This window comes from Gouania willdenowi, chromosome 18, assembly GCF_900634775.1.
Source record: "Gouania willdenowi chromosome 18, fGouWil2.1, whole genome shotgun sequence".
Taxonomy (NCBI): domain Eukaryota; kingdom Metazoa; phylum Chordata; class Actinopteri; order Blenniiformes; family Gobiesocidae; genus Gouania; species Gouania willdenowi.
The window spans coordinates 13,718,443-13,740,988 of NC_041061.1; the positions used below are offsets into that span (position 1 = coordinate 13,718,443).

Genomic DNA, 22,546 nt, shown 5'->3' on the forward strand with positions numbered 1-22,546 from the left:
TAGGAAATGTACTTTGATCTCTAGATATGTTTTGATCATCAGAGCGATCTGCAGAAATCTTTCAAGAAGACTGGCAGTTGACAGTCGAAACATGTCAGGAGATCAAAGTCAATTTCAGAAAAACAGCCTGAATAAAGGAAACCATTACATATGATTGAAAAAAGGGACAAAATGAACTTGCTGGAATTACTAATCACACTTTGTTCAATCTAAATATGTGGTGAATAGTGTTTGTTTCTTATTTTTACAATAAAAGTGCCATCATTGGGATGTCACATTACATCAAAACACATATGACATTTGTACATTGTTCATTTATGGAATATTTTATGTTTAACATTTCATTCTCCAAAACATGTCCCGTACTCATCGTTTTACTGCAGAAAAGTGGACAACGTGGGCATCTCTTCTTTTTTTTTTTTTTTTTTTTTTTGGCAGTTGCCCACGTTACATTAGTGCTGGAGTGCAGCCAAAGGTGTGACTGTGATATATTTCACTGCTGTGTTTGCAGTATCCATGAGAGCTGCAGCCCAAAGGAAAACCGTGCTACTGCCTTGGGGGGGCCCCGAGTGCTCTAAGGAACACAATAGGTTTCCCCTGCACTCTAGGATAAGATACATTACCCTTTCTTCCACCACCACCACCACCATTATAATCATCTTAGGTTTAAGTACAGATACATTCTCCACCTGTATTATATGAGGAAATATTTCCCATGAGCAGCATATATGCTACAATCTGTTCAATTACTTGTGGAATTGGAAAGTTCTTGCTATAAAAAAAAAAATCTCGACAAAAAGAGGAAGCAAACATTTTCTGACCAGTCAGGAATATAGATAAGCCCATTGGGGTGAAAGCCAAAGCCTGGATTACAGTGAAAGCTCAGCTTTAATTGGCCTCCAGGGCCCTAGCAAGCAAACAGGAGCATTATTTTCAATACTCATTTGTCCACACACAGGCAGGCTCTGTGCATCCTTCCATGAAGATCTTCTAATGCGCTGCATCAGTGTGTAGGTTAACTCTGCTGTGCGTGAGTGCACAGCGCTTAACAGACCTTTCAAATGAAATGGTCAGAGTATTCATTCACTTTGTAATTTGTGAAACTCGTGAAAATGTAGCTAAAAATGTCTTTACACATTCACAGAGTTGGCAGTAACACACAACTGATGAAGGGATATAAAACCCAATTTGTTGCTTCACTACCTCATTTCTTGTAAGCAATGTGCGCCTAGTTACCATCAACTCCGAAGCAACCAAACACCACCCCACTGACCTCTGGGAAACCTTCGGTTCACTCATATTTTTAGATATCCCACAAGCAGGCACGACGCGTCTCACCCGTGGGGGATGCGACACCCGCACTTTCATGAAAACACAAATGCATCCCCCTCACTTTTTACAGAGGGATTCATTGTTGAAAACATATTGGTGCAGTTAGATTAATTGAATAGTGATCAGGCCAATCACAGCCAGCCATTTGACAAAGCCGCCATTCCAATAATGTAAACAAAGAGTTAACAGCAATGAGTAAAGTGACAAAAATTGAGTAACAGGTGGCAAAAAATGGTCCAAAAGTAGCAGAAACGTGGCAAGAAGAGTGAAAAGTGACTAAAATGGGCAAAAAGCAGTCAATAGAGGCAAAAGAAATTGACAAAAAAGATGAAACAGGTGGTATGTAATGACAAAAGGTAGCTTAAATGAGCAAAATGTGGCAAACAATAGTAAAAATGTAGGGAAAAGGGGAAACAGGGTTAAAGTAGGGACAAAAAACTGTATAAAAGTGTCAAAAATAACTTGCAAAAATTGACAAAAAATTAGGAAAAAGGGACATTTATTGCCTATCGGAAGCTAAAACCTGAAAAAACTAAAAAGTGTGAAATATTTGTGAAAAGGGGCAAAAATGAGACACAAAAAGTTGCAAAACGGCCAAAGAAAAAGGTAAAAAGGGGTTAAAAAGTTTCCCCCTTTAAAGGTTTTCTGCAGGAATAATAATTCAAATTTAGACATAAAGAGCCACATGTTGAGTATCACTGAATTAATATCAGCTTTATCATGGTTTAAGGAAGTTATTTTGATAAACTAAATTGGGAGTCGACCTTTACAACACCTCCATTTTTAAAATCGCTGCTCCACCCTTACCCACAAGGCTTTGCAATTTCCCGCATTGAGCACCTCCTTCACCCTTTCTTACCAACGACTATATATCACAGATTTACACTTTAAACACAATAGTTAATTTCCAACATCAAACTCAAGTTTCGATCCCTTGCTGTTGCCATTTTGCTGCACATTTGTTTTTTTTCTCTCTCGACCAAACAAATTCTTCTGGGATGTTGGCGGTCAAGTGACTCAACCTTTTAACAGCAATGTAGTGTCAGCAGCAGCAGCAGATATTTGCAATATGGTGCTGTGTGTGCAGATGGAGACCCGTGGGAGTCCAGCACTAACATGACAGTGAATGCAGCAGCAGCATCTATTGTTAAATGCTGATAGGGACGCAGCAAAGCAGCTGTTAGAGCTTTTTCACTCGTGTCGACCAGTGAATAAGATTACATAGGAAGTAGATAAGATTGATTTCACACGTCTACCAGCTGTTTGTGTACTCCCTTTCTCCCAAAATGTGAGAAAAAAGATGCATCCCACATCAAAGGAAATATTAAAAATCTGAAATGCTGTATTCAATGTAAAGTAAAGGCAGTTGCAAGAAAAAATGTATCCTTTTTTCAACTTAAAGCTAAAAAGTAGGGAGGTACAGATACCACTTTTTCCCACCGATACTTGGGTCTGGGTATGTGCCGATCCTGCGTACCGATGTCGATATTTCTACAACACAAACACACAAGATACTATTAGGCAAAATGCAATGAATTGGAAGAAAGGTTTTATTTTCTTCTCTGCTTGTTACAACAAACGTCGATATATTAGATTTAACAAAATATCCAAAAAAAATTCTGTTAAACTATTTGAATCAAACAAAAACAAACTCTTTGGCAAATCTGTCTCCAGCTTTCAATAACAAAACATTAATTAAACTAGTGCATAGTGTCCACATTTAATTTAAAAAAAAATATTTTCCCCCTGAAAATAATTGGAAACTGTGGAAAATAAAAAGTTGACTTCACTTTAAAAGAAATATGCAAACTAAGTTAAGTTTACTTTGATCATTTTGATTTGATTAATACAATTATATAAATTATAGGTTAATAAAATATAGTTGATCGAAGTAAACATAGATTACAAGTTGATTAAATGCAATTGATCTAAGTAACCATAACTTATAATACAATCAATCTAATTGAGTTAAGTTTACTCAGATAAACTAGTTAGTCAATAAAATCAAGTTACGTTTACTTCGAGTGATAAACTTATAAGTTAATCAAATTGAACTGATCCAAGTCAACATAAATACATGTTTTTTTTTTTAAAGGAAAATAGTTTGCATATCTTTTTTTAAGTAAAGTCAACTTGTCATTCTTTACAGTGTACAAATTACCACTTTTTGGTACAAAAGTGTGAGGAACTCCTGCTTTAGCCTAGTTTTCCTAAAAGCATTTATCTAGAGTAAAACCTAAAAGCCGTAAATGTTTTCCCTGGCTAAAGAACACCCCAATAGAAATCACTGGTCATACTATACAAAGCCAAATCATGGGCTGACTTACAACCCAGTATCCGGCCTGTGTGCGCCATCCCATGCCAAGACAAATACCCCTGAGGGGAAACCAGTTGTACTCATAATCGAATTGTCTGGTTCTCCAGCCATCGTGCAGCATTCGTGCCAGTGATATTTCCATTGCACACATTTTTGATAATGACGGCGTTAAAAGTTCAAAGAGAGTTTATGCCAGCTCTCGATAAACACTGTTCGATACTTCCTGTGGGACTTGGCAAAGCTGCTGGGACTGTTTGGTGGTGAGCTGTACACACACTTCCCCCGAAGACAGTCTGGCAGGAGGAGTTGAAGGGACACGTGAAGGGAGTGGCACATTCCAATGGCCTTCCGACAGAGGCCAGGAATGCTGATGTTGGACTTGGTCACAAGGTTGCAAGACACTTGAGAAGTGTATCCTCATTTGTGTTTGGAATGAGAGAAAATGTCGGGGGAACTTTTTGGAATTCTCAAACAGTAGGAAAACAAATGTGATCAGTTTTTCGAGAGAATCGAAAAGGCTGCGTTTGGAATGGCAAAAAATAATCTGACGTCAAAATGAGTATGTAGTGTGTTCACATTGGATAGTATGAAAAGATTGAGTACGCAAGAACTACACGAATGTATACTACACCAGGACATTTTTGAAGTATGCACAGTGGGCATACTAGACATACTCAACCGCCCCATGATGCATTGTGAGCGGAGCATAAAATCGTCCTCGGACGAGCTTCAAGATAAAAATGTAACATCCTTTTTCAAAATAAAAGCATCTCTTCTTGAATCTTTCATTATTTTATTTTTTTAAAATGCTTTTGTAAAGAGGGCTTTTGTTTTGAAGTGAAGCGGAAAGTTTTGTCATTAGCACAATGGCGCATTGGCGGGTCTCCAAAATTCTCTGAAATGTCAGAATGAAATGCATATACGCAAGTTTTATGGATCAAATGACCACATGATGGTATTCTACTTGGTTGAGATATTTAGCCTCAGGCTGTGTTCGAAATCGCATACTAACAGTATGATGTGCGTTCACATTAGATAGTATGAAAACATTGAGTACGCAAGAAATCCCCTGAGGTGTACTATATCGGGACATTATTGAAGTATGTACGGTGGGCGCACGAGTCATACTCAACCGCCCCATGATGCATTACGAGCGGAACGTAAAATCGTCCTGGGACCGGCTTCAAGCTAAAAGTCAAACATCCACTTTTCAAAACAAAAGCATCTCTTCTAGTCTTCCATTAGTTTTTTTTTTTAACCTTTTTGTAAATAGGGCTCTTGCTTTGAAGGTATGACCACATGTTGATATTCTACTTATCACTTTCTCGCTTAAAATGCCTTCAGAACATTTTGAGATATTTAGCCTCAATGTGCTTCAGGTATTCGTCGTGGTAGGTTCGAAATGCATCTTGGGAAATTTGGAAGTATACTTCAGTGGGAACGGTCATCATCCTAATCATACTTATAGTGTAAAGTAAACAGTACATACTTGTTGAATTTGTAGTGTATAGTACAGAATGTGCCATTTCAAACAACAATTACATTTAAAACCTGCAGGGTAAGATAAGAAGAAAAAAAAAAACTATAAAGAAGCTTACATAAAAATAAAAAAAACATAGGAGATGAATAAAGTATTTTAAAAGGAAATTGCTAAAAGGTTGTTTTTCCATAACATTAAAGACTATTAATCATATCTAACCTTTATATAACTTGAAAGTCTGTTGGCTTTCGCCTGAGATGAATTTCTGAGCATGGCAATAATAAACAAGTAGACAGATAAGTGGTGGGCATAGCTCATCAGCCTCATGCGAGCCCATCAATTCCACTACTTGGACTGGGCAGAGCCGGAAGGTGAGAAACACATCAGTCAAGTCGCTCGTGTCAGAGAAGCCGATTTGATTTGTCAGGCAGTGTAACCTTGAAGCGTGTTACTGCTGCTCACATGTATCGTTGGCTTCTCATAAGATGCGGTATCTAATGGGTTTGCATAGGAACTATAGCACAGAGGATGACATCACTCACCTAAATGAGCTCTCACAGCTCACACCAACTTGATAAAAAAATAATTATGGCCTAGGATAATGTTTCTAAATATTCACTATCTGAGCAGAAGAAAACCGAGCTATGTTATGATTTACATACACCTGCTTTATGTTGCTTGCATATTCCACCATTTTATTCGGCAACAACTCTTCAGCACATTTTTCATAATTTACAAGAATTTTCATATATATTCTGTACACAGTGGGTTTTTTCTCCCAAAGTGAAAACCACTATTATGGGGCACCAATTGTAAAGTTGCACATGCTAAAATAAACAGCGACTTTTTGCAACATTTACCAACAAATCACATTTAAAAAACATAGGTAAAATGTTTTAATGTTTCTTTTCATCAGATTTACAGGAATATTTGTGAAATTTGTGATATTTTTTTCTTGTAAAAATATAATGTCAATGTTAAATCTAAATGTTAGATATAAATGTTAACAATTCATTCTAAATCTAATTGTAAAATGTTAAATCTAAATGTTAAATCTAAATTTAAACCTAAATGCTAAATGTTGAATGTAAATGTTAAATGTTTAATTGAAATCTAAATGTTAAATCTAAATGTTACATTTAAATCTAAATGTTACATTTAAATCTAAATGTTACATTTAAATCTAAATGTTACATTTAAATCTAAATGTTAAATCTAAATGTAAACCTAAACGCTAAATGTTATTTTAAATGTTAAAGGTAAATATTAAATCAAAATCAAAATGTTAAACTTAAATGTTACATTTGAATCTAAATGTTAAATTTAAATGTCAGGTGAAATTAAACATTTAGTTAAATATGCAATTTCACCGGAAGCAACCAAAATAAAAGTCCATTGAAGCAAACTTTAGATTTAGATTTAACATTGACATTTAACATTGACATTTAACATTGACATTTAACATTGACATTTAACATTGACATTTAACATTGACATTTAACATTGACATTTAACATTGACATTTAACATTGACATTAAATTTTTACAAGAAAAATCATATGTGAAATCACAAATTTCATATATATCTGTAACTCTTGTGAAAAGTAACATAAATAAATTCACATGCGTTTTTTGAATTTGGTTTGTTGGTAAATGTTGCAAAAAGTTGCCATTTATTTTAGCATGCGCAACTTTACAATCGGCGTCCCATACACTATCACTAAAAAATTGAACACATTCCACATTTCGAGATTAGTCAATGCGTGGAAGATCCATGTTGTACAACAAGTTCAAAGGTCATCTGACTCAGGAACTGGGTCGGCCTCATTGTGAAAGGTATGGATGGAGAAGGGACAGCCTGGCACCCACCCCAATGCAGATCTGTTGAAGGAGCATCGATCTATTCCAGCATCGGCCAGTGGCTCCTGGAGTGAGAGGTTTTCTACCTGGATGGCCTTAACAGGGGAAGATCTTGGTGCGTTGGCGAAACCACCGAATGGTATTGCAACTCTGGAGGTGATCAAACAACAGTGTCAACAGAAGCTTTACATTATTAAATGACGTTAGTAGTTCAAACTAAATACGTATATTCTGAGACTAATAGCTGCTGAGGGTGAAAAATCACAAGTTTTAATCAACAAAATTCTTGTCTACAAGTAAAACTGTTGAAAGTAGCTGAAATGTGTGTGGCTCTCAACTTCATTTATAGAATGTATTCTGAATAGCAAACATCAACTCACTGAGACTTCTCTGCTTTAATAACACTGCATTCTAGCCTCGAGTAAATACCAGAGCCCCAGCACAATTAAGATTTATTTCTATGTTCACACATAATAAGAAATACAGAAAAACTTTGTATAGTACTCTGGTCATCCTAATGTGGCTGGTGTGCTCCGTTAATGAGGATTATCATTTTAATTTTTAACTGTTTCTTCACAACTGTTTTGATAAAAACATACTCAAAGTTGTTTTGCATAGTTGAAATATATCTTACACACTGTATTTTTTCCACTTGTCAATGGCAAATTTTCATTTGATTGTGAAGAAATGTTGGCCTCAAAATCATCTGAGATATGTTAAGTTAGCATGCCAACCAGCTAACCCTATGCACCCCTGGTTAATTATTTTGACCTTCAATAGCTAGACCTATAGCCACTCCAATGTCTAGTCAGTCAACATTCCATGACAAAATCTAAAATCATATATATTCCATCTATTTTGTCTTGGCAACCCACTTCCTTCTGGGCTCTGGACAGTGGTGGATCTGCTCGCGGTCATCTTCAGCTCACATTGAGCATACTGCGTGGGGTACATCCTAGACAGGACACCAGTCTATTGCTGGGCCAACCATTCACACACTCATCCTTGTATGAGCCCTAGTTTTTGGATTTCGAGAGAGTACCAAGAACCCATGTAAGCTCAAGTCGAACATGTAAACTCACACTTAAAAGGTCCCTGCCTACAGCGTCCCAAATGGTCATAAATCCCATTTCTTCTGTGCTAACCACTATCCCACTAAAAAAGTAGCCCTTTGTGTGTTATACTCCTTGGTAATCTACAAACACAGATGTGTTTTTTGTTTGTTTGTGTGTGTGTGTCTTTCTGCGATTCTTATACCTGTTAAAACTTTTATACCCTGGTAGGTCTGGTTTAGGCACCAGCTCAGCCATACATGTGTTGAGAGTGTCGGCCAGGCCAGGGTCGCTGATAATGGCTTGCTCCCACGGTGAATGGTAGGACTTTGGCACGGATGTACTGTTGAACTTCTCTGGAGGAATGTCTTTCAATGGACCACCATAACCTGGGTTATTTATCAAGAAATTGAAAAAAAAACTGTAATTGTTTTTGTCACACAGAGACATTTTTGCAATATCGGTTGACATTTGGCTAAAGAAAACCCTAAAAGAGCAAGGACTTACAGTATGTTACACTTCAGTATTGCAGAAAGAATACGTGAAGAAATGGCTTAATGGAACTACATTTTAAAAATGACCAAGATACAGTTTTGTGTGTGTTCCTGTGTGTGTTTGAAAGTGCATGTGAAAGTGTCCCCTATTCTCAGCATGTGTTGACGGGAGAGTCCAGAGTACTATCCCTCAAAACCCAACGTGTTACTCGGGGGGGGGGGGGGCTCTTAAGCTCAGGCGTTACATAACAAGAGACATCGTGTCAAGGCCTAGCGTCTTACAATGAACAATTCCCCATCCTGAGTTTATGTTTTCAACAGAGAGGAAACAGGAGAGTCCAAACAGACCTGTGGGGAACTTTACAGAATGTGATAAAGTCCATTATAAAACTTTCCAAGATGGTAACATGCCAGCTACAGTAACTGAAAAGGGAGAAAGAACCAATAACTTTTGGTTATGGTTTTTTGTTCATACTGGATTCTTCAACGACTCAAGGAAGGGCTTGACTGCTGGTCTAAACACAATGGAATCTGTGACAAATCTCTCCATTGGAAAATTCTAAATAAGGTTTCACTTTGTTAACACATATTTAAACTTGTCTCTAACCATTATCAACCATATCAATGGTATTTTTTCAGCTTTGAAATCTCTGAGGTAAAGATACGTTAAATGTTTCCCCCCGCCCACCCCCACCCCTTTCTTTTTAATAAAAAAAAATGGAGTAATTCAAGAAGGGCAACAGAGATGACAAATAAAATGTGCAGTCCATAATGGTTAAAAAACACTTATTAAATCAGAACTTAAACCAAGAGTTTGATTGCCATTGCACTTTAGCTACATTTCTATACACAGCTATTCCTCCCATATAACTGTATATAACTTGGTGGTCCAAAATTAAAAGCGTAGTGCGGAAGACATATGCATGGTTTGCTTTCAATTAGGTTGATTTTCAGACATGTGGTACCATGTGAGAGCTAAGCTAATGCTATCAGGGCCTCAAGAACACCTCCCATCAGTTCAACTGTGTTCTCAATCAAAATAAGTGTAAAAACAAACATGATAAGAACAGAATAAAAGAAGGTGTAGACATTTTTCAAGAAGTGGGATACGAGGATGAAATAATTAAGTATAAAGAGGACTAAGAGAGACAGGTGTGGAAAGGGAGGGTAAGAACATGCATATCTTCTGCCTGAGGCTGGGAGCAGATTCCCAGCCAGAAGAAAATGTTTTCTTTCTAGATCAAAGCCTGTCTGAGACCAAACAATAAAAAAACAGCTGAATCCTAATCCACACATTGAACATCCAGTTCTAAATCAAAATAACACCAATTTTGATGGTATTTATGATACAAACTGCTGGGGTTTTTTGGAATAGAGATTTTGAAGTTCAAAATCAGTTCAATTGAAGTTCAATTCACTTAAAAAATTCTTGATTTTGTCACCAATTCTTGTGTAATTTAGGTACATTTTGTGCCATTGTTTGTGAGAAATTGCAAGACTTGTTTTTTCCACAATTTAACACAAAAAATGACTGCATTCATGTGGTATAAAATAAAGTTAACATGCAAGTCCCTAAAAATTAAATGGACTTTCATTAAATTGCTGAATTCATCCATTTACAACACAATAATATGGTAATTTATGCATTAATCCATGTTTTCTCTGTCATTTTTACTTTCTACTGCGAATTAGATGCTCTAAAGGGCCAGATTTGGCCCCCGGACCTCGAGTTTGACACATGTGTGTTTTAGTGTTACATACCAGGGGCGATGCTGTCTGGATCTGGCACTGTTTTGGTGGATTCTGTGTCAAACGTTACTTCAGGTGGGTTGGTGTCGGTAAAACCAGAGTTGCCTTCAGAAATATTTCCATTTTCCGATTGTAAATCCACTTCACCCTAAACAACAGATTAAAAAAAAAAAGCCAGTTATGCTTTGAAACATTATTTTTTGCCTTGGTTGGATAAAAAGTTATTATTGTACTTTGTAGCTCACTTTTTACCCCCACTTCTCTCAACATAATATTGTTTTCTGGGCTGGCTGAAGAAATCTACTGCACTCCAAGCACAAAGCCTTCATCCTTCTCATAGTTATTTATGATGATTTACTCCTGGACTTCCTCAGGAAATGTTGACAACTTGAGACAAATTCCGCCAGTGCCCCAAGAAATAAACAAACCAAGATAAATGAGGCGTTCTTACTTCAAAGATGAGGCGAAAGCTTCCCTGGGGCTTCATAAGTATTTATCTATACATTTAAGTCAGCAATATAAATCTATGGTCACCAAATTGAACTGGGAAGTGATGTTTTTTTTCTGTTATGTAGATATATAACAAGAGCCCTGAATAGTTTATCATGATTAATTGTTACAGAAAGCTTTGGGTCATAAAATATCCAATAATAGGAAGTGGTCAGGCTTAGATAAGTACAGTCTGGAACCATGTGTGTTCTACGCAGACAGACATTAATAAAGCTACATATAAACTGACACTATTTAATGAGGTTTCAGCTCTATAACAAAACACAAACATATAATTCCAGGGCCTAATCTTTCTTACTAATGTCAGGATGTGACGCAACATGTAAAGAGGCTTCAGATGAGTAAAAAATTGCAGTTTGCAGTTACAATTACATTTTCAATTACAATTAAATTATGCTTTTAGTGACCAGCATTTTTTCAATTACAATTACATTACAATTACTTCTTTATCCTCAGAAAGTCAATTACAATTACATTCTCAATAATTAAAGTTCAATTACAATTAATCACAATTATTGAGCCTGAAATAAATAATCTGATAAAAGTTAACCTTCCTCTTGTGTTAGCTTTTTGTTAGCATCTCTTATGATAACGGGTCCTAAATCATCTGTAAATTACACTAAAAACAAATGTCTATCATCTAATTTCTTCCCAATCTCTTGGTTACATTGTTTGGCTTCCTACTCAATGAAAATATTGGTATTAATATTTTTGGTGTGGGCGTCTGTGCGTTTTTTGTTTCAATATAGCTTGATTTAATTTTTTTTTAATGGTAAAATGTGGGAAAGCTTGATATGAAACAAATTATTATAATTGTTAACTACATATGTGTAGAACTGTACATAGAACTGGAACATGGTTCCCCAGTTTTACGTGAAATTATAATTGACAATTTTGAGAGAATTGTCATGCCATTTACAATTAAAAAGTAAATTATCTAAACTCAATTACAATTTAACTACGATTATGGCAGCCACATATTTTTTAGATTACAATTCCAATTATAATTACGGCATAATTGTAATTAATTCTAAATTACCCGATTACAATTATAATTGACCCCAACCCTGGAAAACACTTTGACAGTGTAGAATTCCAACAAAAACTCTTTCAATCCTAGGTTCCCAAAGTGGGGTACGCAAATTGTCATAGGGGGTACATGAATGGAAATTAAAAACACCGTGACAACATTGGAAACTAGGATATAAATAGATCAACTAATGCTAATGCTAGGTTAATGCTAATGATAGGCTAATGCTATTGCAATGCTAATGCTCGGTTAAAATTAATGCTAAGTCAATGCTAATGCTAGGTTATTGCTATTGCTAGGGTAATACTAGGTTAATGCTAGGTTAATGCAATTGCTAAGCTAATGTTAATGCCAGGTTAAAGCTAATGCTTGGCGAATGTTAATGCTAGGTTAGTGTTAATGCTAGCTAAAGCTAGTGATAGGCTAATGCTATTACAATGCTAATGCTAGGTTAAAGCTAATGCTAAGTGAATGCTAATGTTAGGTTTATGCTAATGCTAGGTTAAGGCTATTGCTAGGTTAATGTTATGTTAGGTTAAAGTTAATGCTAAGTCAATGCTAATGCTAGACGAATGTTAATGCTAGGTCATTGCTATTGCTAGGGTAATACTAGGTTAAAGCTAGGTTAATGCTAATGGTAGGTTAATACAACTGCTAGGCTAATGGTAATGCTAGGTTAAAGCTAATGCTAGGTCATCATTAATGCTAGACTAATGTTAATGCTCGGTTAATGCTAATGCTAAGCTAAGGCAGGACGATGCAGGCCAGCACCTGCATCCTCACTAGCATTTTCTTCAGGAAATGCAAATATTCTAGTTATTATGTATTATTCCATAACAGGAAAGGTACAATTAAGGAAGAAATTTCTACATTGTAGATGACATTTTGTTTATTAAGTGTGCAGGAGTAGAGGGTACATGGCTTCAAGTTAAGGGTACGGCACTATAAAGAGTTTGGGAACCGCTGCTTTAAATTATTGGGTGAGAACATATGAGTTTTATATGTGCTGATTGACCAATGCAAAGACACCAGATTACAAACTTGTGCTACAGTGAGATAATTACCAGTTAAAGTACTATCTTTGCAAATATGAACCATTGTTCTTACACTCAGCGTGTTGTTGTTTGCATTCTGGATGCTCTCAAAAGTGTATTTTTCTGAGCGTCTCTGGCGCTTTTTGAACAGCTGGGAGCCCCGATTGGATGTAAGGGAAAGCTCTTCAAGCATGATGTCCTTTGGCACACTCATCTTTTTCCCAAGATCCATTTCTATATCTGGAGCAGAGTAGAGACAAAACAAAAGACAAACGACCATAAGCGTGTTCAGTATTCATCAGAAGGACCCTTCTATGGAAGATGAATATGTTTTCTGTGGTTTTCAAACCAAGCACCGGTTTAATCATGTTGAAGATAAATCATATTCCTCTAAACCTGATGCAAAAGAAGTAATCTACATGACTTGCTGACTTGACAATTCTGCCGTTTTGATGAATGAGTAATTATAATTCCATGTAATCAGTCCATATCAAATCGGGTTTTTTTTTTTTTGCGGTTTGCTTTGCATGCAAGCTGCTGCATGCTGATCATGGATACTGTATGTCAGCGGTCTATATCCAAGTGTGAGACCATTTGGTTTGCATAGATATCTGTCAGCTGTCAGGAGCCTTCAGAGCTTCACAGTTGTCTTGATCCTAAAATAAGTGTTTCAATGGACCACAACAAAGGGATTAGTTACTTTGGCACGCAAAACACATCAATCTGCTTATTTATAATTTGGGTAATCAAGGGAATTATTGGCAGTTGCACAACTTTAAAACCATTTTACCCAGTTTTTTTAGTACATGCTAGGTATTATGGTAAATCGGGGTTGATTATGTATGTGAAAAACCATAAAAGCATGATGCAGATGTAATGGAAAACATAATATAACCACCTTCTTGAGCTTGAACTTCCCTGCAGATTGCCGCAGCCTGCATCTTCCTCTCCCTGGTCGTCATAGTGGAGAACTGTGACATGGTGGCCCCCTGGGGACTTCCAGCTTAGAAGGAAAATTAACAGGTGACAGCACACATCAGTTGAACTGTATAGCTAAGACAAAAGCATGAAGGCACTGGCAGCGAAACTGCCAATGTACGACTATCGATTAGCCAAAGTTAGCACATCCCTTTAAATAACCTTTGCCTGTAAAAACCTTAAGCACATGCTTTTCTGACATGGGACCCAGCTGTGTCAGGGGGTCTGGGAATCAATGTTTGAATTTAGGCCAAGTTAGCAGAAAGGACACACAGAAAACTCTGTGGTCACAAATGGAAGCTAACTGAGAATATTCATGTACGTTTGAGCAGTATTGCTAATATAGATGTATATTGCATGGCACACTCTTAAGTATTACTTGAATGTATTGCAAAATCATAAGACAATAAGTAGCCTACCCTATATGAAAATACACACAACTTACTTAAATGATGAAAAGAACCATGCTTTGCTCAAGGTGACACAACATTACACCTATAAAGACTCATAAATGATGGCTTACCTGTCCTCAAGGACTCTCAGGGGTAAGTAGCGTTGGATCTGTAACCTCGACGTAAAGGAAGTTAGAAAGATGAGAGGCTGGCGAGTATAAAGTGTGTGCACGCTTCCAGGGATTACAGCATGTCATGGGGAAGGTAGGTGTCAGCTAGGGCCTGATCTGTCTGTGTCTGACTGAGGGGTGGGTGGGTGGGTGGGGGCGACTAAATTTAGAGCATTACTATTGCTGCCCACTTATGTCTCAAGCTCATGTTCAATTTAATGCATAAGAGGTAATGGCTTGGAAAGAAAGGCAAAGGATGAATGCCTTAATGCATGTGTCAAACTCAAGGCCCGGGGGCCAAATATAGACTTTTAAGCCACCCAATTCGGCCAGCAGGAGAAAGTTAAAACAAGGTAGAAAAAACATGAATTATTGTCTAAATAAATACACAAATTCAATGAAACTCAATAATATTTGGAGGGTCGCGATGTTCCCATGTTTTTATCACATGACTGCACTCATTTTAAATCTGAAATTGTTCAAAAGGCTCAATTTTCCTGAAATTATTTCTCATAATTTCCCAAAATTAACCAAAGTTAGTCACTGACTCAAGAGAAAATCCTGCAGGGACTGATATCTGTCAGGTGTTGCTTGGATATTGTCGGCGCCTTAAAAACTTCATGTATCATTTATACGTCAAAGTGCAAACTTGGGGAAATTATTGTTGAAATTGCTAGTTTTTCCACCTAAAATCTGCGACCCACTTAATCAAACTACTTTATATTTGGCCCTTGAACTAAAATAAGTTGGCATCACTGCCTTAATGGCAAAAATTTTATATTTTGATAGTGCTTCGAGATGACTATTGTTGTAATATGCTCTATATGAATAAAGTTGAATTGAATTGTTGAGACATCCCCTGGAAAAACCTAAACTGTTTGAACAATTTGCTTACATCACCATGCGACTTATAAACATTTTAACTCAGACAATAACAATGTAAACCAATGGCGTTACAGATGAAGACACATTGATGTGCGTTTGTAATGGAGTTGAAAACAAATGTTTTTCCTAAGCTTGTAATTCTAATAGTGGCTGACTCACCAAAATAAAAGGGCAATAAATGCATTTTACCATGCAGCTTTGGGCGTCTTCATAAAATAAAATGTTACAAAGAAATTACAAGTATCTTTAAAACCCCTGACCAGTATTAAACAGCAGAAAACAACGCTGTTTCAGCAGTAATATCGTTTATCAAGGAGGCATTTTTAGCGACGCTAGCATTGTTAGCTATTTTCTACAACTAGTAATGGATGCAGTTGTTGAAATCCACAAAAGGGATAAAGTTGCATAGTGTTGTTGAGTTGATATGCATTTAAAAATAAGTCATTTTTAGCTATAATGTTTTCCAGCCCTCAACAACTGAATACTGCCGAGCAATAATCATCAAGAACTAAAATGTGAAGAAACTGTTCTGAATAAAACTTGCAAATGTTGTATAAGAACACTGGAGGTGGCCACAAACCAAGCTGTGTACATTGAAATCTAATTTATCTTTGAAGCTGGCACAAAAAATTTCCAACCGCAGCGTTATTTCAGAGAACATTTTTCATTGTTAATGAAATACAAAACAAAAGAGGATTGTACAGCACATAATAGAAGCGTCTGATTGGGATGAGCGTTGAATCTGCCTTGTTTCCTGACACGCTGCATGTGCAGCCTACATCACTGTGTGAATAATTATAAATAATGTGGTCTGCAGTTGACTGACAAGCTCCTCCCTTGAAAAAAAAAAAACATTTGAATTCCACTCTCAGTGTTTGTTAGAAATCTAAATTGGTTGGGGAAATAAATTGTGTTTATCGTCTCCCTGGGTGCCCTTATCGCTCCCTCACTAATGGCACAGCTACAGTGGGTATACTCACTATTATGTAACTAGTGGTCACCATGGGAACGTGCCCCTGTCCTAACCCCCTCCGGAGGATAGAAGTGACTTGTCAAGAAAATACGTGATAATAAACCAAGCTTCACTGCATGAAACGGCGAGCAACGCATGACTCAGTTTACCACACCGGTAATGGAAAGTGAACACCAGTGCAAGTAAGTGTGATTTGTTTGTATTTATTATGCAAATCACTTAATGTGAATCAACATCTGAATTATTAATAAACAGACAGTAAATTCATCATGCCACATATGCGACTCATTCTATACACAACACATATGATGAATGTATTGTCTAAGACAGGGGTTCTCAACCTTGGGGTTTGGACCCAACTTGAGCCCATTTTGCTTATTTTTTCCCCTTTTTCTGCAACTACACCAAACTTGCCATATTTGAACCTATCAAATTTCAATGCCTTTTCTGCACATTTTTTTTTTCCACTTTCAAGATATTTTTGGCACTTATAAACTCTTCCCACCAATTTTCTCACGTAATGTCACATATGTTAACCCTTTATTGTCACTTTTAACCTCTTTTCACCATATTTCATGCTTATTCTTTTTTGCCAATTTAACCTCATTTACGATTTGTCACACCCATTATTTGCCAGTTTAAACTAATTGTTCCAATATTGACACTTTGAACCCTTTTTACCACTTTTTCTGTCCATTGTTGGCTAGTCTAATTTACAACTTTTAACCAATTTCTGTGGTTTTTAAAATCCCATTTCGCCACCTTTTTCCATCATTCTTATTCACTTATAACCCATTTTATTTCTGATTAAAACAAGGATTTACATTTACTTTAAGATGACTATATACTAAGACCAAATAACACTAAACATCCTGGATAACAGTGGATATTATTCAGATAAATGAATAAATGTGGTTTTCAACAATGAACCATCATTTTGCTGACTTTATAGATGGACCCCAAAAATCTCTACCCTTTATTCCCCCTTATAGATGACCCTGTCTTAAGACTGTTCTTCAATGTCCATGTCTGTGTTCAACCACCTTCAGGTATAGTGGGGGTCCCCAGTCTCTGGCACCTTAATTTTAGGGTTTGCGGGTTGAAAAGATTGAGAACCCCTGGTCTAAGAGACGTTAATGAGAATCACAACAGGTCACAGCAACCAAACTTTTATTCTTGGAGATGATTCCAAGTGTCCAAAAAAAAAAGGTCCAAATGAAGCATAAGCCGCAGCCCAATCACATATTTAGGTAACTCTCCCATTCCCAGTAAAGCTCCTGATTAACACAATCATTGTCGTCGTCATAACTACATTTCTACAACGTCTGGCAATTCACTTTTAACTCATTTGCACTAAACTATTATATTTATGTCCAACTTTCAGAAAATCCCTTGTTTTTCCAAGATCCCCGACATAAATTGCTAGTCAGCTGCGATGCCCAACCTCATTTTGTCTGCTCTTAGTGGTCACATGCTTGTGCTGTAATTAAAATGCATCCACGAAATAAACAAGCTACTCTCACTTATTGGAGATTACATAACAATATGTCCGCCCACGGCTGAGAACTACAGCACTTATCTCTTTGCCGCTTCTGCTGCACTAATAACAAGGTTCAATTACAAATCTATTATTTATGCTGAAAATCAAGCAAACAATTTGAAAAATGCTGATCACTCGTGTTAAGGTACAAGAACACACAGGAACAGCAAGTACAGAAACAGATCATTTTCAAAAAACCCCAAGACGGACTCTTTACGGTTTCTCTCTCTTTCTTATGTTTCACTCAGCAAGACACTTAATCAATGGGGCGCCGATTGTAAAGTTACGCATGCTAAATTTAAGTTTTTGCAATATTTAGCAAAAAAAAAAACATGTTGACAAACCATATGTGAATTTTTTAAAAATGTTACCTTTGACCAAATTTACAGCAATATTTGTGAAATTTCTGATAATTTATGTCATGTAAAAACATAATGTCAATGTTAAATCTAAATGGTAAATTTAATCTAAATGTTATATATAAATATAAATGTTAAATCTAAATGCTAAATATTACATCTAAATGTTAAATTTAAATGTTAGATCTAAATGTTAAATCTAAATGTTAAATGTTTGATCTAAATGTTAAATTTAAATAGTAAATCTAAATCTAAATGATAAATGCCAAATCTAAAAGGTGAATTTGCATATTAGCTAAATATTTAGTTTCACCCGTGACATTTAGATTTAACAGTTGGGTTTAACATTTAGATTTAAAATTTAACATTTAGATTTAAAATTTCACATTTAGATTTGACATTGACTTTATATTTTTATGAGAAAAAAAATCACAAATTTCACAAATATTGCTGTAAATCTGGTCAAAAGTAACAAAAAAATTCACATACGCTTTTTCAATGTGGTTCGTTGTTAAATGTTGCAAAAAAGTTGCTGTTTAATCTAGCATGCGCAACTTTACAATACATAAACTACCTTTGCAAAATAACAAAATTGCCTATAGTTGCCTATTAGGGATGTGAAACATTGCCTCCTAATACTATAACATTATAGTCATTGTTAAGAACCATTTTAAATTACAAGTCCCTCATCCACTTCAGTGTAATACTAAATAATCAGGTAAACTTAGAGATATCTAGGAGAACCCAGAACCTTCTTCCACATAACTTAATCCAAACATGGTCAACTGGTGGTCAGGGGGCCACATGTGGCCCTCAGTCTAAATTTTTGCAGCTCCTAAAGCAAATCTCCAAAAAACAGAATTTAAGAAGTTGGAAGGAATATAAAGCCCAACATAAAGCACACAAAAAAAATCAAAAATACACAAAATGACTCATAAGACAGAAAAGGACAACATAGCAACCAAAAAAAACATCAACACATTACAGAATAGCTCCAAAGACACACAAACTGTCAACACAATTACACAAAATGACAGAACAATACAGAAAACAATACAGAGAGTGACCCCAAAAACACAGATCAACAGCTAAAATGCAGAAAATAACAGAAAAATACACAAAATTACAACAAGAACACAAAAAATAACAAAATCACACAATGCCAAATGACCAAAAAAGACAAAACCCTTTTTTTCCCCCTGTATTAATGCTCAGATTAGTTATCATTGTAAATGCTTTCATAAATGTTGATAATGTGGCCCTCAGATCAGATACAATCAAATGTTTGTGGCCCCCTCTGTGATAGAGTTGCTCATTCCTGACTTAATCCATCCTTTCCTCTTTTACATGCTACTGTTTGTCCTTCTCATCGATAGTAATTCCCAACCTCCCAAAAACACTTCCTATCCTGCAATGTCATGTCTGCTGCATTGTGTTTACATGGTCATGTTTATTGATCTGCAAATAAAGCACGTTGCAACTTTAACTTTGCTACTTAAATGAATACAGATCAGATCAATAAAGTAACAAAGGACTCCTGAAAGAGTTGCTATGATTAGCTTGCTAACAGCGAGTTCTTCTATCACACTTGAATCATTTCACCAAGGCGGAAGAGACAATGTTGAACAATTTTATGGAACCTTTAGGTATGCCATGATTCTCTTCAAAGTCCAAAATGGCCGAGTCTCTTCTATCGCCTCCAACTTAAAGTGTTGCTGGTATACACTGACTTGTAACTTTGTGGTCCCAGGGGTTTTTTGCTCTCATATGAGGACACTGGGGGCCCCAGGTTTGACCTCTGATTCTGCCACTGTCTGGGCAATGAGTTGTAGCCAGAATGAACAGGGACGGAGCCTCTCGTTTGAGGCACAAACGATGGAATGGGAGCTCGTCTGGGGCTGCGGCTTTGGCTCCAAGTCTGGCTAGCCATTTTTTGAGGGGCCTGGTAAGAAACTTTAGCCTTCCACTCCAATGGTGGCTTGGGCAACAATTTGCGCTGGGCAGCCGAGTTAACGTTTAAGGCGAGGTTTTGCTGGACGCTTTGGAAAGCAAAGGCTTCATCCACCAAGCCAAGAGGATGCCTTGAGGCAGCCTCCCAGGGTGTGAGGGGTTTGGGGCTTTTGTCGAGCCAGGATTTCTGACCTAATGAGTGAGCGGTGTAGGCCTGAGTTGAAGGCCGAGGGGAAGAAGAACCTGAAGCTGATTTCTGTCCTGTGAATGGCGCTCTCCCTCTTGGGACAAGAGAGTGGCTCCGGCCTGTAACCTGTAAAAGAGGTATCCAAAGAAATGTTTGTTAGTCAGAGTTTAAAATGTGTTATTTTACAGGTAGTCTATGCTTGGAAAACCATTAAAACCAGTATTCTCAGCGCTTTGGCTGCCTTTATAGGTTTGTGACACCTACAGGGGTGTCAAACTCATTTGAGTTCAGGGGCCAAATACGGACCAGTTTGACCATAAGTGGGTCACAGATTTTAGGTGGGGAAAAAGAACAAATTCAACATTAATGTGCCCTGGTTTGCACTTCCACATATAAAGTATATATAAATCAGTGTTTCTCAAATGGGGTACGCAATGGCACTACAGGTGGTATTTGAGAGAAAAAGAGAGTGGAAAATTAACAAAGTGTAAATTTTAAATTATAGAAATATATACAGAAGCCACTAAATCAGTGTTTTTCAACCTTGTGGTCAGGATGGGGTCGCCTGGAGTTTAAATGAAAGCCTGAAATTTCTGAAAAATTAAAATAGATTTTTGAAATTATTGTTTTTTTTTTTTTTTTTTTTTTTAAATCAAAACAACACACAATCTTAAACAACTATTTTAATACTTTGACTTTGTGAAATATACATGTACTTCAACTAAAATACAGTTTTTAAAAAAATCTGGGCTCAAACATGATGAAAAAATAATTTTAGAAAAAATAATTCTTTGGGGTCACCAGAAATTCTTGATGTCAAAATAGGGTCACGATCCAAAAAACTAAATGCACTAAATACTGTTTCTTTTCCACTTATTTACAAAATGAGATTCTTTAAAATGTGTGTTATCACTCGCTCATTCCTCATTATGCTCTATAGTTTTCTGAGCAAAATGTTGTAGTCTGGATTCAGCAGTAAGAAAAAAAGGCGTACTTGAGTCAAAAAGGTGTGAGAACCACTGATATAAATGATAAAGTATGTGAGTATATTAGTCTCGGCAGGAACTTCACCTAAATATACCTTATTTTAGGAATTCGGGGACATTGTGTGGAATAATTTCAGGAAAATTTGCCAGATTTTGGAAAAAATTTGAGTTCTTTCAACAATTTGAGATTAAAAAAGACTGCTATCATGGGATAAAACAACTGTTAAACTGAGATCTGAAAGAATTGTGGATGAGTTTTTGTATTTGGAGGGGCTGAGATACCTATAACTGAATTAGTTGATCATTTACAAAATGTTTCATGTTTTCTTCTATCATTTGTACTTTCTGGAGCGGGACCAAATTTGATGCTCTAAAGGGCCAGATTTAGCCCCCGGGTCTTGAGTTTGACACGTGATTTAAGATATCTGCACCAACAGTATTGCAACAAACATTGCATTTAATACTGGTAAAGCCACTGCAATGCTTAGAATGTCCTCAGTGAAATAGAATCTATAACTTTGTTTTTTTTTCTATTAAAGAACAACCTTCTACTCAAAATGAAATGATGCCCATTTATTCCTCTTGAATTCTAAGACTATATGAAGTTGGTGGGCCATGCAGAAAAGGCAGTGCTGCCATCATCTGGTGAAATGTATAAACAGCACAAAGCAAAGGTGGTTTAAAATAACCATCAGAGTCAGGGTGAGGTCATGCAACTATAAACACAAATGTGGAAATAGCGATCAAATTCCCTGCTGAGTCAGCTATACCTTGTAGGATAAATATGTTTTCTACAGCGCTATAATAGCTTAACCGTGACATTTGAATATAGGAGGAGATTAAAAACCATCTGAGGTCACACTTTTTCTTTCTTTTGAGATCAGGTAGATGTTGTTAATCATTTTCATCTGTCGACGAGCCCTGCAGAATCTAACATATGGTTTATCTTACAACTGAGACAGAACGTAAGAGCTCTTGCACATAATGATGTGCATGCAGGGACTTGGAGACAGATGGTCAAAGCAAGTCGAGATACAAAGGCATGTTACAGCCCTGTTTATGTAGATTTATGGTATGGCCAGTGGCACAGGGACATAAAAAATACATCTGAGACTCTAAAGGATTCATCCATATGTATAACAGCGTTCTGCTCCATTCACTAATCTACACGAAATACACAATTTACAGCTAATAATGACAATGGTTTAGTAGTTTTCCCCACATATTTACCACTGTTAGGAAGGCCTTTACTGCATGTATGTGATGTG

General features: G+C 36.5%; 1 protein-coding gene across 1 annotated transcript; it reads right to left on the reverse strand.

The window, feature by feature from the left end:
* Positions 1-6,730: 6,730 nt before the first annotated feature.
* On the reverse strand, positions 6,731-14,963 carry myoz2a (myozenin 2a). Its single transcript, XM_028474707.1, has 6 exons — positions 14,360-14,963; positions 13,757-13,861; positions 12,932-13,098; positions 10,297-10,432; positions 8,247-8,430; positions 6,731-7,139 (listed from the first exon to the last, which is right to left on the reverse strand). The coding sequence occupies exons 2-6, from the start codon at positions 13,836-13,838 to the stop codon at positions 6,920-6,922; spliced, it is 789 nt and encodes a 262-aa protein (XP_028330508.1). The 5' UTR covers positions 13,839-13,861; positions 14,360-14,963; the 3' UTR covers positions 6,731-6,919.
* Positions 14,964-22,546: the final 7,583 nt, after the last annotated feature.

What these genes read in the sequence shown, in the direction of transcription:
- myoz2a (XM_028474707.1), bottom strand. Translation starts at nt 13,838, where the DNA reads ATGTCACAGTTCTCCACTATGACGACCAGGGAGAGGAAGATGCAGGCT. An exon ending in GGAAGTTCAAGCTCAAGAAG is followed by an intron (nt 13,099 to 13,756) that starts GTGGTTATATTA and finishes ACTCTGCTCCAG; the next exon opens with ATATAGAAATGGATCTTGGG. An exon ending in TCCAGACAGCATCGCCCCTG is followed by an intron (nt 8,431 to 10,296) that starts GTATGTAACACT and finishes TAAATAACCCAG; the next exon opens with GTTATGGTGGTCCATTGAAA.